The 17,989-nt window shown below is 45.5% G+C and overlaps 1 protein-coding gene across 1 annotated transcript in view; it reads left to right on the forward strand.

The window, feature by feature from the left end:
* LOC132399873 (phosphatidate phosphatase LPIN2-like) overlaps nt 1-17,989 on the forward strand; it is a 93,647-nt gene that overhangs the window by 53,546 nt on the left and 22,112 nt on the right. Inside the window, exons 11-13 of the mRNA XM_059980736.1 lie at nt 13,223-13,292; nt 14,201-14,293; nt 15,432-15,511. Coding sequence (XP_059836719.1) covers nt 13,223-13,292; nt 14,201-14,293; nt 15,432-15,511 — 243 coding nt within the window. The remainder of the gene's footprint in view (nt 1-13,222; nt 13,293-14,200; nt 14,294-15,431; nt 15,512-17,989) is intronic.

Below are 17,989 nucleotides of genomic sequence, written 5' to 3' on the forward strand. Positions count from 1 at the left end.
AATACGGGGAGAAAAAATGAGGTACGAACGCAAGCTAGCCAGGAATATAAAGGAAGATAGCAAAAGCTTTTTTAGGTATGTGAAGAGAAAGAAGATAGTTAAGAACAATGTTGGGCCCTTGAAGAATGAATCAGGTGAAATTGTTATGGGAAACAGAGAAATGGCAGAAGAATTTAATGAGTACTTTAGATCTGTTTTCACTAAGGAAGACAAGCAATCTCCCAGATGTACGGATGGGCCAAGGACATAGGGTAACAGAGGAAATGAGACAGATTGACATTAGGAAGGAAACGGTGATGAGAAGACTGATGGGACTGAAAGCTGACAAATCCCCAGGTCCAGATGGTCTGCATCCTAGGGTACTAAAGGAGGTGGCCCTGGAAATTGCGGATGCATTGGTAATTATTTTCCAATGTTCCTTAGGGTCAAGATCTGTTCCTGAGGATTGGAGAATGGCTAATGTTATCCCACTTTTTAAGAAAGGAGGGAGGAAGAAAACAGAGAACTATCGACCTGTCAGCCTGACATCGGTGGTGGGGAAGATGCTAGAGTCCATTATTAAGGATGAAATAGTGGCATATCTAGATAGCAGTGATAGGATTGGGCTGAGCCAGCATGGATTTACCAAGGGTAAATCATGCTTGACTAATCAGTTGGAGTTTTTCGAGGATGTAACCAGGAAGTTAGTTGGGGGGAGATCCAGTGGATGTAGTGTACCTCGATTTTCAGAAGGCATTTGATAAGGTCCCACATTGGAGATTGGTGGGTAAAATCAAAGCTCAGGGCATCGGGGGGAAGACATTGACATGGATAGAAAACTGGTTGGCAGATAGAAAGCAAAGGGTAACGGTGAATGGGTGTTTCTCGGAATGGCAGGTGGTGACTAGTGGGGTGCCACAGTGCTCGGTATTGGGACCACAGCTGTTTACAATTTACGTCAATGATTTGGATGAAGGCATTGAAAATAACATCAGCAAATTTGCTGATGATACTAAGCTGGGTGGCAGGGTGACATGTGATGAGGATGTTAGGAGAATTCAGGGTGACTTGGATAGGCTGGGTGAGTGGGCAGATACTTAGCAGATGACGTTTAATGTGAATAAGTGTGAGGTTATCCACTTTGGGAGTAAGAACAGGAACGCAGATTATTATCTGAACGGTGTAGAGTTAGGTAAGGGAGAAATACAAAGAGATCTAGGAGTCGTTCATCAGTCACTGAAGGTGAATGAGCAAGTGCAGCAGGCAGTGAAGAAGGCTAATGGAATGTTGGCCTTTATTACAAAGGGCAAAGAAATCCTCTTGCATTTGTACAGAGCCCTGGTGAGACCACTCCTGGAGAATTGTGTACAGTTTTGGTCTCCAGGGTTAAGGAAGGATATCCTGGCTGTAGAGGAAGTGCAGCGTAGATTCACGAGGTTAATTCCTGGGATGTCTGGACTGTCTTACGTAGAGAGGTTAGAGAGACTGGGCTTGTACACGCTGGAATTAAGGAGATTGAGAGGGGATCTGATTGAAACGTGAGATTATTAAGGGATTGGACAAGATAGAGGCAGGAAATATGTTCCAGGTGCTGGGAGAGTCCAGTACCAGAGGGCATGGTTTGAGAATAAGGGGTAGGTCATTTAGGACAAAGTTAAGGAAAAACTTCTTCTCCCAGAGAATTGTGGGTGTCTGGAATGCACTGCCTCGGAAGGTAGTGGAAGCCAATTCTCTGGATGCTTTCAAGAAGGAGCTAGATAGGTATCTTATGGATAGGGGAATCAAGGGATATGGGGACAAGGCAGGAAACGGGTATTGATAGCAGTTGATCAGCCATGATCTCAAAATGGCGGTGCAGGCTCGAAGGGCCGGAAGGTCTACTTCTGCACCTATTGTCTAAGTGTGCTATATGTCATTCTTATCCTCGGCCATTAGTATCTATAATGAGTCAACTTAGTTTTATAGTTGTGGAAGTGATGACCCCTCCTGTTAGATTGTTGTAACTTATTTTTTATTCTTACTTCTCTTCTAATGTATATCTGTATTGCTACTGTGACACTGTAATTTCCTTTGGGGTCAATAAAGTGTGTGTGTGTGTGATATATATATAATATAAGTGTGTATGTGTTGTTACGTATCCCATAACTGGATCACTTACCAGCAAAGATAGAGAGGTCCGTTGAAGTCTGATGGCACTATTTTCAAATGTTTTTATTTATAAAGGGGCACAAAAGTAAGGTTAATACAAACATTCAGATAACGCGCGTCATCAATACTCAATCTAAAGCACGGGTATAGTAATAATCATCATTAAGAAATAAGCTCTACTGTTGTCTAGGGGATAATATATTGTCTGTTGGAAATATAAAAGTCACTCAGAAGTCTGCAGGCTTCAGCCTTTTGGAAATCGCTGGGTTTCACATGTTGCGACAGAGAGAGAGAGAGAGATTGGTGAGAAAAGGAAAAACTTGCCCGGGTCTTTATGAAGCAACTCTGTTGAATCAGGGGAGCGTTGGTTCCCCGTTGTTAGTTGGAAGTCCTTTTCGGTGTTATCAGCCACCTGCTCCCCAGGCAAAGGAGAAACGAAACGCACGTGGCTTTCTTCAAAATGGCTTCCCGCTACGACGGGATCGCTATCGTGTCTTCTTGGTGTGTCTGAAGGGGCTGTCCCCCCCCCCCCCCCCCCGACCCTCCTTTATACTTCCTCACGGGGTCGCAGATGTCAATCAGGTTGGGATGATGCAATCTCTCTCTCAACCAGTCCACTTTGCCCGAGGGCTTTACACGTGGTCTCCATGAGACAATAGTCAATGTCGCCTTATTTTGCATCCCGGTGGAATGCGGCATTCGGCACGTCTCTCTCTCTCCCACTTCCTGGGTCTACTGACCCCCCCCCCCCCCCTCAACTAGTGCTCTTGCGATTCTCACAAAGGAGGAGGCTGGGATCATAACAGTGTGTACATACATCTGCTGATGCCTCTGGACACATCTTCAGTGATGTTCTTGGAATCATCAGATGTTTCCGGACTTTCAACATCATACACCCTCCTCCAGGTGATCCAGCCGGGGCTGATCAGACCCCAGCTTGTGTCCAGATGGCTAGCTACTAACTCCATGGCTCCCCTCTTGAGCCACAGCCATCTTGAGGCCCTCTCTGCCACATCGATGGTACTGTGGATGGCTCTCCTTTTCCTCTCTCCCTCGATGCTCAAATTGCTGAAGGCTCTGGCTAAGGAACAGGCTGCGAATCCCATACAACCAGTCTCCACTGGGGGACACCTCACTCTCCATCCAACTAGCTGGCAGTTGCTGACCAGTCCTGCGTATTTGGAGAGCTTCCTTTCAAAGGCCTCTTCCAAGCGATCTTCCAATGGGACTGTCAGCTCCAGCATCACCACTTGCTTGGTAGTCTCAGACACAAGGATAATGTCTGGTCGCAGGGTGGTGGCTGCGATATTGTTGGGAACTTCAGCTACCTTTCGAGGTCCACCAACAGCTGCCAGTCCTGTGCAGAGTTCAGGATGCCTGCAGATGTTCTTTTGGCGGGCATTGGCTGCTCCCCAGCTCTGACAAAGGCAATGGTCTGCTTGGAGGGTCGGGATCGCTTTGCCCACTCCACCCCTGTGTTGACAGCTTCAGTGATGGTCTTTAGGATCTGATATTGCCTCCATTGGTACCGTCCCTCACCAAGTGCCCTTGTACAGCCGCTGAAGATGTGCTCCAGGGTTCCTTGCTTGGAGCACAGTGGGCACACAGATGACTCTGCTTTGCCCCATGTGTGCAGGTTTGATGGGCTTGGAAGCACATCATACACTGCCTGGATGAGAAATTGGATGTGGTGAGGCTCGGCTTTTCAAAGCTCAGCCCAGGTCACTTTCCTCTCAAATGCATTCTCCCATCTTGTCCAAGCTCCCTGTTGCTTCATTCCCACCGCCTTCCCTCTCCCCCACTGCTGCTCTCACCTCCTCCTGAACTAGATAGCACCATTCTTTCCCTCTGATGGTGTCCATTTGGGGAGTTGGAAAGGATCTTAGCCCAGCTCGGCCTCATGTGACTGCTCCCACCAGTCTCCTGTGATGCAGCCTTTCCTCTGCCCTCCTCTTCCTGCCAGTCCTCACTTGGATCTGTGCTCTAGTCACCTTTGGACCACTTGAGTCCCTGTACTGTATCACTTCCCTGGCTCGTTACCTTGAATTCCTCATCCAAGGATTTGAAGGGCAGTTGCAGTTTGTTGTGGTGTCCGTAGAGGGCGATGCTGCTCAGGTTCTTTGGCAGCCCTAGTCATCTTCTGAGGTGCTTACTGACCCTCCTCTCTGAGGTTTCGACTGACGAGATCGGAACTGCATAGACGAGGAGGGACCAGAGGATTCTGGGAAGAATGCCATGCTGATACACCCAGGCTTTGAACTTCCCAGGTAGGCCAGACTTGTCCATGGATTTCAGCCAGCCATCCAACTCGGTTCAGGTCGCCTGAATGGATGTTGTGTCTCTTAGAGAGCTGTCAAAAACCTTACCTAAGCTCTTGACCGGCTTTTCTGTGATGGTTGGGATAGCTATACCTGCGATGCTGAACTGGAACTTGTTCTCCCCCTTCCCCTTCCTCAGCACCATTGATCTTGATTTGGCTGGTTTGAAATGCATCCGGGCCCCTGCACCAGCTTTTCGAGCCCGTGCAGAATCCACTGGCAGCCTGGGACTGATTCTGTGGTGACTGTCAGGTCATCCATGAATGCCCTGATGGGTGGTTGCCGTTGAGCGGAATTCATTCTGGGCGCTCTGCACTCTGTTTCAGCAGACTTAGTGAGCATGTTCTTGGCTAGAACAGTGTCACTGAGATGGTGCATGCTGTGATGATGCCAATCTCCACCTTCTGCCAGCTTGATGTAATTGCTCCTGAAGATGCCCTCATCGTGAAGTTGCTGTAATAATCAGTGATAAGGTCTCTGATTCTGCTGGGGACGTGATATTTGGTCAGTGTGAGCTGCACCAGCTTGTGCGGAATGGAGCCATGTGCATTTGCCAGGTCGAGCCACTGCACTGACAGGTAGCCCTTGTTCTCTCTGGTCTCCCTGATGAGCTGTGTCACCACCTCGGTGTGCTCCAGACAGCCTGGCATCCCTGAAATGCCACCCTTCTGGACTGATGTATCGATATAGGTGTTCTTTGCTAGGTAGGTGCACAGCCGATTGGAAACAGCACTGAGGAAGATCGTTGCCTCGACACACAGCAGGGAGATGATGTGGAACTGGTCTATTTGGGTGGTGTTTTCCTCCTTCGGGATCCACACCCCTTCAGCCACTCTCCACTGTACTGGGATCTTCCCCCTTCTCTTGAAGACTTGCAGTATCTTCCACAGACACAACAGGAGTTTGGGGTAGTTCTTGTACACTTTGTACAAGGTGCTGCTTAGTCCTGAAGCCAAGCTTGCCCTTGCTTTGTGGGTGACCTCTCTGACTTCCGTTAGCTGCTGCTCTGACATGTTGAACTGCACATCCGGTTCAGGAGGGTCTATTAGGATGTTGCACTCTCCCAACTCCTGCTGTCTTTCAGGATCACTGTAAATCTTCTTCAGATGTTGGTCTATGTCTTCCTCCGAACAGGCCAGTTTCCCACTGCGCTTCTGCCCCAGCAACTCCTTGGTGAACTTGAAGGGGTTGGAGATAAAGGCAGCATGTTTTTGGGCACTTTCACGAGTTTGTCTCCGATGCCACTCTGCCCGGTGGAGGACCCTGATCTTCTTTTGTAGTATACACACCAGCTGGGCCAAGCCAATTCGCTTCTCTTCTGCCTCCTTGTACTGGGACTTCAACACTTTCATCTCCTGCCTGATGTTGTGGATCCTCAACACTCTTTGGTTCTTTGAGTAGGGTATTCTGGAGCCTTTCTTCTCCCCTTCTCTGAACCATTCAGCTGCGATGTTGACAATGATTTCGCCGTTGCCTCCAGAATTTGGTTAACATCTTCGTCAAGCTGCTTCCACAGTGAAGTCATGTTAGCTGCAGGCCATTTGATCCGCCTCCTGTTAGACTTGATGTTAGAGGAATTAGTTTGCAACACGTGGAGTTTCTGGGCACTATGGGGTGAATCCAGCCCTGGCACCACCTTTGTCTGTTACTTATCCCGTAATTGGATAACTTACCAGCAAAGATAGCGAGGTCCGTTGAAGTCACCATTTTCAAACGTTTTTATTTATAAAGGGACACAAAAGTAAGGTTAATACAAACATTCAGATAATGCACGTCGTCAATACTGAATCTAAAACGCGGGTATAGTAATGTTCATCATTAAGAAGTAATCTCGACTGTTGTCTAGGGGATAATATATTGTCCGTTGGAAATATAAAAGTCACTCAGAAGCCTGGAGACTTTAGCCTTTCGGGGAATCGCTGGGTTTCACGTGTTTTAGAGGGATCGGTAAAAAAAACGGAAAACTTGCCCGGGTCTTTAGGAAGCCACTCCATTAAATCAGGGGAGCGTTGTTTCCCCGTTGTTAGTTCGAAGTCCTTCTTGGTATTCTCAGCCACCCGCTCCCCAGGCAAAGGATTTAGGAGCGCACGTGGCGTTTAGTGGCTTCCAGCCACGGGAGCTCTGAGCGAGGGTCTCTTTCGGATGCGTTGATGGGGTACTGCCTCCTGCAGTCCGCTTTTATCTTTACTTGCAGAGTCATAGATGTCCATCAAAGTAGGGTGATGCAATCTCCACCCCCACATTGCCCGAGGGTGTCCATATCCATGGTAGCTGTCACGTAGCAGGGACATGCACGCCACACAGGTGTCTCTAAGAACAATGGCCAAAACCGTTGCATTGTCTCTCACTTCCGAGACCCGAATTAATAGTGATCTTGTGATTCTCCGGAAGGAGGGGGCTGCTCCCGCTCCTTCGGCCCCTCAGAGCTGTGGTACCTTCATAACACCTCCCCTCTAAAAACAACGTTTTTTACCAGCGGTTAAAAACGGAGTTGTATAGTGTCTTACAGGATTTTTAATCTAACACAATACCCAAGCCTTTTCTCTTCACAGAATACTACCGTTATGCATTCAAGTCAGTGTCTAAATAGTTAACAATTATAGTGCCCCTTTCTTTAATATCTTAACATCGCGTACCGTACTAAAGTCTTGTAGCATCAGACTTCAATTCAATAACCATCTATTTATTATTTTTTTTCGCAACAAAACTAAGGAGATGTGACCTTAGCTTAGGTGCATTTACAAAAGTTTATGCGAACACTGATCATTTCAGTCGCTTTACGTAACCGGCAGGTCTCCAAAGGGGCTGTCTTTATTATTCACAGGCTTTGGCGCAAACCCGTTCAACCTGCTTGGCTGTTTAACAATGGCATCTCCATTAACCGTCGCCTCTTTCTCGGCGAGCCCCCCCCCCCCCGTGGGGAACTTGAGTAATTTTTCGTGGTGAACTCCCGCCAGCCTCGTTCATCGGGGTTATTTTTGCAACACCATACCCCAGACTTAGACCATCTCCACCCAATTCTTCGATTTTACCCAGGTGGCTGGCCCTTTTATCAGTCCCCTTCAGGCTATTGGTGTTTGATTCAAACTCTTCGCTCAAGTAGCATGTCGAAGGCGGCCTCTTCACACCCCATCCTGGCATAACAATAGAGTGGGGGGCCCCGCTATTCCCTGGCTCACTCTGTGAGTGATCTGCCAGGTTTAAGATTTCTTCCTTCGATTTGGAAACTGCAGACTTTCCGTTTCCTTCAACAACAATCCTCATCCCCCCATTCTTAAATTCTGCATTAACTTTGAACCCACCTTCGAGTACAAACACCGGGGAACTCACACTTCCCCTGGTTACCAAGGTTAACCCTTTTCCCACTGAACCGAGTCCATCTGACCCACAAGGACGGCCGCCCCGTCCCACTGAATCAGATACCTCAGACTTCTTCTGAGCTCCGTTACCAGGTTCAGCACCACGTGCATCCCCATCTCGGACACACTCAAACGGGACATTTGCCTCTTCCAGGCTTTCAACACCCGTACCTTTTTCAAATTCTAACTCCCCCCGATCCTCCCAGTTACTCTCTGGGCAGCTCCCACCCGGGGAAGGCGCAACCCTACGAGCTGAAACAACCTCCTCGGCCTTATCAGCAGACTCCTTCGAGGCAAGGGTACCCTTTCCATCTAGGACTGCCCTCACCTCATTATCGGGAACACCTTTAGAACTCTCAAGTTCTTCAAACAATTCTGCCAAACCAGACAGATTATCCATGTCCAACTCTGGACCTTTTAACAGCTTTATCTGTTTCTCATCTTTATTTCCTACCTTTAGGACCTTTCTCTTCGCTAAGGGCAGATCTATCTCCTCTCCCTTACCCCCTTTCACTTTACTACTCTTCGTCTTACCACCCTCTAAACCAGGCATGGGCAAACTACGGCACGCGGGCCATATGCGGCCCGTTAAGCTTTTTAATCCGGCCCGCAAAACTTGATGAAATTATATTAATAAACCTTGTTAACGTTTTTTTCCCCGCAATTCTGGCGTTTTCCCAATAGATGACGCACTCTATATACATTGACCTTTGTTGAGGTGCAGCATATTACTCCACATTTGCGCTTTACTTTGTGACCTTGTGGCATCCCATTTCCTGGCACATCCGAACCGGCTCACAATTAGCCAGCATTCCGACTAAGGGAGATAGCCTGCGGGGATTTGCGAGCACAGAGCTCCGCATACTGGCGCGCTCTCACAGTTTTGGCACAGGGGACAATTGAATAAGAAGGAGCAGGACAAGTAGACCTACATCTCCTACCGTTTTTGAAATAAAGACAGTCAGGAGGAGAGTGATGATAATATCTTGAAGGATAACAGAATTTTCAGTGTTTTAAAAGTCATTTCAATAAATAGCTAAATACCATGGGACTTCAAAGATAGATATTTTGTTGTAATGCATTTGTTCATTTTCAATTGAAATTAAAGCACATGTTTTCTACATATCCCTTGATATTTTATTTTCTCTTATGAGGTGTATTACCAAAACACTCCGTCCATCTGCTCCTGGTCCGGCCCCACTGTCAAATTTTAGAACCCTTTGTGGCCCTCGAGTCAAAAAGTTTGCCCACCCCTGCTCTAAACCCTCGTGGCACAGGGTCAGCAAAGATGTCTCAGCCAAATCAAAACTGGCCAGATTTAAACTGCTCTCGTTCTCAGCTGTTTCTCTCGACATGCTGCGAGTGACCGCGCCGGCGAGAGGGTCCTTGTGCGCTAGGGGCGGGGCCACCACACTCGCCGGTCGCCAGGTCGGCAGCATGGCTGACCAAACCTTACCCCCTGCTAAGTTGTTTCCCAGCAGTATGTCCACGTCAGCTCTCGGGAGTTCTGAGGGCACCCCTATTTCAACTGATCCATACACCAGCTCACAATCCAGAATGACCTTATATAAGGGCACCACCATTTCTATCCTTTTATTTATTCCTTCCACCTTTACCATGCCCATTTTCCGACCAAATTCTAGTACCATACGGCTAACCAGAGACAGTTCAGCTCCCGTATCCCTCCAGATTCGTACGGGAATTGGTGTGTCTCCCTCCGTCACAGACACGGTTCGGTGTGACAGACAACTCCCAGAGCCTTCTCGTACTCCGTCTACCCTCGGCTCTCTGGTCGATTTGCTGATTACCATGGCACACCCGATAGGGACTGCGGCTTTCCCTCTTCCTATCTCCTTTCTCAGAGCAAAGCATCGAGATGCAATGTGCCCCTCCTTTCCACAATTAAAACAGGTCAAACCCGGAAACCTCTGGCTGTCTTGCCTTTCCCCCTCAACCTTACCGCTAGCTCCCGGTGGGACCTCTGCCTCCCTTGTCGGACTTTCTCAATCGTTCCCACGGTCTCTCTGGGGACCTTTATTTGAGGAAGTCTTTGTCTTGTGGGTTAGGACATATTCGTCCGCAAACCTAGCAAATTCTGACATGGACTTATCCGGCTTCTCATTCAAATACATCCGTATCTTCTCTGGAACACAACTTTTAAATTCCTCGATCAAAAGTAACTCCCTGAGACGCCCATAATCCTCGTCCCCCCTTTTCGCGGTGCACCAACGGTCCAAGAGCACCCCCTTCTCATGGGCTAGCTCGGTATACGTTTGATTCCACCCTTTCCTTAAATTTCTAAACTTTTGTCTATAGGCCTCAGGTACCAATTCGTAAGTCCAGAGAACGGCCTTCTTTACCTCATCATAATTGTCCGCGTCTCCCTCCTCCAGGGACAACGCCGCATATGCTTGTTGGGCCTTCCCCTTTAACACACGTTGTAACAACGCCACCCACTGCTCTTTTGGCCACTTCTGATTTACTGCCACCTTTTCAAAAAGCAAGAAATAACTATTGACATCTGTCTCCTCGAACGGGGGCACCAATCTCAACTCCCTACTAACATTAAACCGCTCCGCTTGGTCTAACCCTTGATCTCTTTGCTCGTTCCTCATCTTCTCAATTTCCCGGCCATGTTGCCTCTGTTTCTCTTTTTCGGTTGCTTCTAGCTCCTTTAGGTGAATTTCATGCTAACTTTGCCTTTCTCTCTCTCTCTTAACCGCTTCCAGCTCTTTTAACTTAATTTCACGTTCCAACCTTAATTTCTCCACCTCTAACTGAACTGTCCCACTTGATGGTACCTTTTCAGGGATATCTTCCAATACCTCATCTTCAAACACATTCTTCCCAACGTAATACTGAGTTATGGCCCTTCGTACCTCCCGCTTTTTCATGGACGACCTCACTTCTGCGAGGTTCAACCCCTTCGCTAAATTTAACAAGTCTGATTTGGTGGCTGCCTCTAACACCCCCACAGTTGGGTTTTTCATAAATTCACCCATGTCCATCTTTGCTGGTTTCCTGTCTGGCTACCCGCGTAACCAGATTCAAATTTTGGACTTACAAGCCCGATTCACTGGCCTCCCAATTTGGTGTCAAATCTCGAGACGAGAACCCCAAGTTGTTACGTATCCCGTAACTGGATAACTTACCAGCAAAGATAGAGAGGTCCGTTGAAGTCTGATGTCACCATTTTCAAACGTTTTTATTTATAAAGGGGCACAAAAGTAAGGTTAATACAAACATTCAGATAATGCATGTTGTCAATACTCAATCTAAAGCGCGGGTATAGTAATGTTCATCATTAAGAAGTAATCTCGACTGTTGTCTAGGGGATAATATATTGTCCGTTGGAAATATAAAAGTCACTCAGAAGCCTGCAGACTTCAGCCTTTCGGGGAATCACTGGGTTTCACGTGTTTTAGAGGGATCGGTAAAAAAAACGGAAAACTTGCCCGGGTCTTTAGGAAGCCACTCCGTTAAATCAGGGGAGCGTTGTTTCCCCGTTGGTAGTTCGAAGTCCTTCTCGGTATTCTCAGCCACCCGCTCCCCAGGCAAAGGAGTTAGGAGCGCACGTGGCATTGAGTGGCTTCCAGCCACGGGAGCACTGAGCGAGGGTCTCTTTCGGATGCATTGCTGGGGTACTGCCTCCTGCAGTCCGCTTTTATCTTGACTTGCAGAGTTGTAGATGTCCATCAAAGTAGGGTGATGCAATCTCCAACCCCACATTGCCCGAGGGTGTCCATATCCATGGTAGCTGTCACGTAGCAGGGACATGCACGGCACACAGGTGCCTCTAAGAACAATGGCCAAAACCGTTGCATTGTCTCTCAATTCCGAGACCCGAATTAATAGCGATCTTGTGATTCTCCGGAAGGAGGGGGCTGCTCCCGCTCCTTCGGCCCCTCAGAGCTGTGGTACCTTCATAATATGTCTCACCAGGTTGGACACCTGTGTGTTGTGCTGCTCCTGCTCCCGTCAGGCACTTCATCCTCGCTTGCTGGATCTTCAAGCCAAGATCGTTCTTGCAGATTTTGCCACATGCACACTGCTTGCTCATAGACATTTATTGCCTGGGTCTGATGCCGTTGTGTCCATCTGACTGAGTGCTCATCCTCTCTCTTCCCCCCAACCCCTCCCCCCCGGCATCCCTGGGGGTATCTTTCCATTAGATTCATCGTAGCTTTTGTGGGGGGTCCTCTTCTCAGAGGACACAGATTGGGTCGCCAGCCTGTTCTGCCCCAGTTGCCGTCTCTCCGAGCTGTCACTCTTTTCGTGGTTGTCACCCAGTCTTTCCTGGCTGTCAATGATGAACTCAGGGTGTAAGCTGTGTACATACATCTACTGATGCCTCTGACACATCATCAGTGATGTTCCTGGAATCATCGGGTGTTTCGGGTCTTTCAACATCATACACCCTCCTCCAGGTGACCCAGCTGGGGCTGATCAGACCCCAGCTTGTGTCAAGATGGCTAGCTACTTCTGACTTCATGGCTCCCCTCTCTTGAGCCACAGCCATCTTGAGGCCCTCTCTGCCGCATTGGTGGTACTGCGAATGGTTCAGATATATATGACGCAGTAATACCTGTGGAATTTTTGAAAATGTAAGAGGAAAATCTGGTCAAGCCATTTGATGGAAAAGAAGGAATTAATCCACCTTTGTTTGTTGCTGTTGATCCCCTGCCTTTTTCCAGTTCTTCATTAGCACAAATTGCAAGGATATTTTTCAGTAACTTTTTGTTCCTTCCTGACACTTTCTTTACCACAACCTTGAACTACTTACGTTTAGTTACGTACTGAAATATTATTGTCTGTAACCTTTACATTGTATAATCTGCATGAAGAACTCAGACTGATTCTACATAACACTGAACAGAAGTCAACAATTCCATAAATGCCTTCATCTTTGACATTGTGTTTAAAGTTGTGTACAGAACCTAATAATTAGAGTACACAAGTACACAAGTAATTCTAGTTTCAAAACAGATATAACAAGATATGAATTTTAAAATGGCTTTTTATAACAATGTAAGTACCTAAAATGACTGTTTCATGGTGGAATATGCTTCTTATGTCACTTGCATGTGCCCTTTAAACGGTTGCATCAAAAATCAGAACTCGAAGTAACATTATTTTAATTTCATTTACACAAAAAGGCTCCAAATATAAACTCTCAAAGCAGATTGTTTGCCAAGCTCTTGTGGATTCTTGCCTTGTTCAAAGCATTGTGAAGTTAAAATGCTTGAAGTACTTTGCACTAAACACATGACTTTGAAGTGAAGAAGTAAAATACCATTAGGGTTGTAGTTGGTATATTTTTAATGATAAGCAAACTGACAAATGAGAGAATGCATGAAAATTAAATAATTTATTTAAAAAAATATTAATATACATTGCTGGATGTTTTGTTTTCCACAGGTATTACAACTGGGCTGTTGCTGCTCCTATGATTCTCTGCATTCAAGCCTTTCAGAAAAGTTTACCTAAGGTACAGTTGTGTAGCTTGTTAAGTTTGTTTGATTCCTGTTTTAAAAAAGTCCTTGAAAGCAGTGAGAGAGGCTAAGTCCTTGCCACTGCCATTTTAATCTTTTTCGACAAAGCAGTTATGTAGAACCTTCTATCAGACAATGGTTTATCTTCCTGGGCCGTTATATTTAATATCCTGTTTCTCACCTCTGAACTGTAGGTGACATCTAAAATCATAGTATCAAGTTCTGTCCTGACATTCTTCTCATCAACAGTCTTGTCAGCACATCTGGAATTCAGCACGTTGTTTCAGTCAGATATTGGGAAGTCTGAAGCTTTTAGCTTTTGTCACAAGCAGTATTCTAGCTACCAGTCCCATTCATGCACTGTCTAAAGCAGAAGATAATTCTCTGGGGTTTCTTTATTGGCTGTGAGTCCTACCCCAGTGTTTTAAAGATGCCAGATTTCTAGCAGACCATGATGTTTTAGATCTGTTGAAAAGTCATTAGTTCAAAACATTAACTCATTATTCTTTCTCCACAGATGATATTTTGTTTCTGTTTTACTAGTGAACCTGTCATTACATTCTCATTAGTGTTACCTGGATTAATTGAAATTCAAAGTGTTGCTGGGAATTATTTTAATCTATTTTGTGAATGCTTGAACATTTTTACATTCAATGTTCACGGTAGATTAACTGGCACCTTTGAAGAGCATTTTTCAAGAAAATTCTCCAACCGTCTAAGAGTACCTGTAGTAACATTTCAAACTCTATTCTGTTCAGTAGTGTTTTATCCTGCTTGTAATAAATTATTGTGGTCTCATTGGGATAGCATTTGTGGACAAAAAATAAAAACTTGATGCATTTATATCAGATGTTAACAGTTTTAATCTTGCAACTTGATTCTAGTGGAATGTTACTTTCTTTAGGCTACAGTTGATAAATTGGTAAAAGAAAAGATGCCAAAGAAGACTGGCGGTTGGTGGTTCTCCTGGCGTAGAAAAAACGCTGCAGTAAAAGAGGTATTTTTTTCTCACCCTGATAAAAAGAAACACAAAAAGAGAAGCAGGTCACAAAGCTGTTTTATAATTCATCTTCCGCTGATCTGTTCTTTAGTTTCAACTCCATTTTCCTATCTGCTCCTAGTACTCTTTGATTTACCTTTGGAAAGTTATTTTTTAAAGAAAGATCATTGTTCAAAAATATCTAATGATCCAATATTCACAAATCTGAGGTGAGGTACTTACAGAATTCTCAGACACTCAAGAGAAGAAATTCCTCCTTGCCTTGATTATGTGGTCAATTCTTTTTCATGTTCCTGGGTCTTAGACCACCCACGAGAGTAAACACCCACAGCACTACAAAATAGCATCTACCTTGTTAAACCCTTCAGAATGTAATGCCTTTCATTAAGATCGAGTCTTGTGCTTCTGAACTTCAGCGAACATCGGCCTATTTGCTTAATCTTTTTTTCATGAGGCGCCAGTTATCCCTGGGATTAATCTAATGCACTGTCTCTGAGGCAAATATATCTTAGATAAGGGCACCTGAACTGTTCACTGTCCTTCGGGTGTAGTCTCAATAAAGCCTTGAATTGTTGCAGCAAGATTTACTCTAGTTTCCTTGTAGTAAAAGGAACATTCCATTTGCCTATTTAAATATTTGGCGCAGTTACATGCTCGCTTTACTGAATACTGATATTACACTATTTAAATAATATTCTTCATAAAATAGTTAACTTTAAATTTCCTCTTGTCATTATGCCCATTTATTTAACAAGCCAAAACCCCCTTTGTTTTATATTTTTCAAAAAAAAATGTAAATGAATCAAGAATTAAAACTGGGTAACAAAAAGTGATGGGATTAATGCAACTACAGATCTGTTTAGAGTTACAAAACCTTGATCTTCAGTCTTTTGGACAGCTAATATTGATAAACCAAATAGATTTTGGTTTATTTCAGAATGAATCCATTCATTACAAATGCAGTGACCAACTGCAAAGGAAGGTGATACATAACAAAAAAAAAGTATAAAAAGTGTGATAGATATTTAAGTTTCTTTTTTGATATATTTAAGGTAGAGGCTAACTAATTCATCTCTAAGATAGTGCAATAGTTTAGCTTTTATCAATAAAGTTGTAATCTGATTTTTATTTTTAGCCAGAATCTACTATCAAAAAGGGCGATGATCAGAGTCAAACAGGAGAAGTTAAACAATCTGGCTTACTGGAAAATTGCAGGTAATGTTCAAGTGCCAACTTTTCCACAGACTTTAAACAGTTTCTGTGTTGGTTATATGATTTTGCTGTTATGTGTAAATGTAACCAACCTGTAGCTGATCTTCGTTACAAAATCCTTTTGCCCCATATTAAATTTCATTTCCCAGATTTTTGAGCACTCAGCCCATTACTTTTACAGTATGCCATGCTGATACACCCAGGCTTTTAACTTCCCAGGTAGGCCAGACTTGTCCATGGATTTCAGCCAGCCATCCAACTCGGTTCAGGTCGCCTGAATGGATGTTGTGTCTCTTAGAGAGCTGTCAAAAACCTTACCTAAGCTCTTGACCGGCTTTTCTGTGATGGTTGGGATAGCTATACCTGCGATGCTGAACTGGAACTTGTTCTCCCCCTTCCCCTTCCTCAGCACCATTGATCTTGATTTGGCTGGTTTGAAATGCATCCGGGCCCCTGCACCAGCTTTTCGAGCCCGTGCAGAATCCACTGGCAGCCTGGGACTGATTCTGTGGTGACTGTCAGGTCATCCATGAATGCCCTGATGGGTGGTTGCCGTTGAGCGGAATTCATTCTGGGCGCTCTGCACTCTGTTTCAGCAGACTTAGTGAGCATGTTCTTGGCTAGAACAGTGTCACTGAGATGGTGCATGCTGTGATGATGCCAATCTCCACCTTCTGCCAGCTTGATGTAATTGCTCCTGAAGATGCCCTCATCGTGAAGTTGCTGTAATAATCAGTGATAAGGTCTCTGATTCTGCTGGGGACGTGATATTTGGTCAGTGTGAGCTGCACCAGCTTGTGCGGAATGGAGCCATGTGCATTTGCCAGGTCGAGCCACTGCACTGACAGGTTGCCCTTGTTCTCTCTGGTCTCCCTGATGAGCTGTGTCACCACCTCGGTGTGCTCCAGACAGCCTGGCATCCCTGAAATGCCACCCTTCTGGACTGATGTATCGATATAGGTGTTCTTTGCTAGGTAGGTGCACAGCCGATTGGAAACAGCACTGAGGAAGATCGTTGCCTCGACACACAGCAGGGAGATGATGTGGAACTGGTCTATTTGGGTGGTGTTTTCCTCCTTCGGGATCCACACCCCTTCAGCCACTCTCCACTGTACTGGGATCTTCCCCCTTCTCTTGAAGACTTGCAGTATCTTCCACAGACACAACAGGAGTTTGGGGTAGTTCTTGTACACTTTGTACAAGGTGCTGCTTAGTCCTGAAGCCAAGCTTGCCCTTGCTTTGTGGGTGACCTCTCTGACTTCCGTTAGCTGCTGCTCTGACATGTTGAACTGCACATCCGGTTCAGGAGGGTCTATTAGGATGTTGCACTCTCCCAACTCCTGCTGTCTTTCAGGATCACTGTAAATCTTCTTCAGATGTTGGTCTATGTCTTCCTCCGAACAGGCCAGTTTCCCACTGCGCTTCTGCCCCAGCAACTCCTTGGTGAACTTGAAGGGGTTGGAGATAAAGGCAGCATGTTTTTGGGCACTTTCACGAGTTTGTCTCCGATGCCACTCTGCCCGGTGGAGGACCCTGATCTTCTTTTGTAGTATACACACCAGCTGGGCCAAGCCAATTCGCTTCTCTTCTGCCTCCTTGTACTGGGACTTCAACACTTTCATCTCCTGCCTGATGTTGTGGATCCTCAACACTCTTTGGTTCTTTGAGTAGGGTATTCTGGAGCCTTTCTTCTCCCCTTCTCTGAACCATTCAGCTGCGATGTTGACAATGATTTCGCCGTTGCCTCCAGAATTTGGTTAACATCTTCGTCAAGCTGCTTCCACAGTGAAATCATGTTAGCTGCAGGCCATTTGATCCGCCTCCTGTTAGACTTGATGTTAGAGGAATTAGTTTGCAACACGTGGAGTTTCTGGGCACTATGGGGTGAATCCAGCCCTGGCACCACCTTTGTCTGTTACTTATCCCGTAACTGGATAACTTACCAGCAAAGATAGCGAGGTCCGTTGAAGTCACCATTTTCAAACGTTTTTATTTATAAAGGGACACAAAAGTAAGGTTAATACAAACATTCAGATAATGCACGTCGTCAATACTGAATCTAAAACGCGGGTATAGTAATGTTCATCATTAAGAAGTAATCTCGACTGTTGTCTAGGGGATAATATATTGTCCGTTGGAAATATAAAAGTCACTCAGAAGCCTGGAGACTTTAGCCTTTCGGGGAATCGCTGGGTTTCACGTGTTTTAGAGGGATCGGTAAAAAAAATGGAAAACTTGCCCGGGTCTTTAGGAAGCCACTCCGTTAAATCAGGGGATGCTAAAATTCAGAATCAGTTTTAATATGCCACAGAATGAGATACAACTTCTCAAGGTGTTGATAACTTCACAATTCTTTCAAGCCATAACAATTTTTATGGTGAACATTTATGAAATAGGACTAATTGGATTAAGGTGCATGAATTATAAGGAAAAAATTGGCAAAATCGTGAAGGAAAGGATTTGTGTCAATTTATTGTTGTG

The sequence above is a fragment of the Hypanus sabinus genome, chromosome 9 (assembly GCF_030144855.1).
Source record: "Hypanus sabinus isolate sHypSab1 chromosome 9, sHypSab1.hap1, whole genome shotgun sequence".
In the NCBI taxonomy this organism is placed as follows: Eukaryota; Metazoa; Chordata; class Chondrichthyes; order Myliobatiformes; family Dasyatidae; genus Hypanus; species Hypanus sabinus.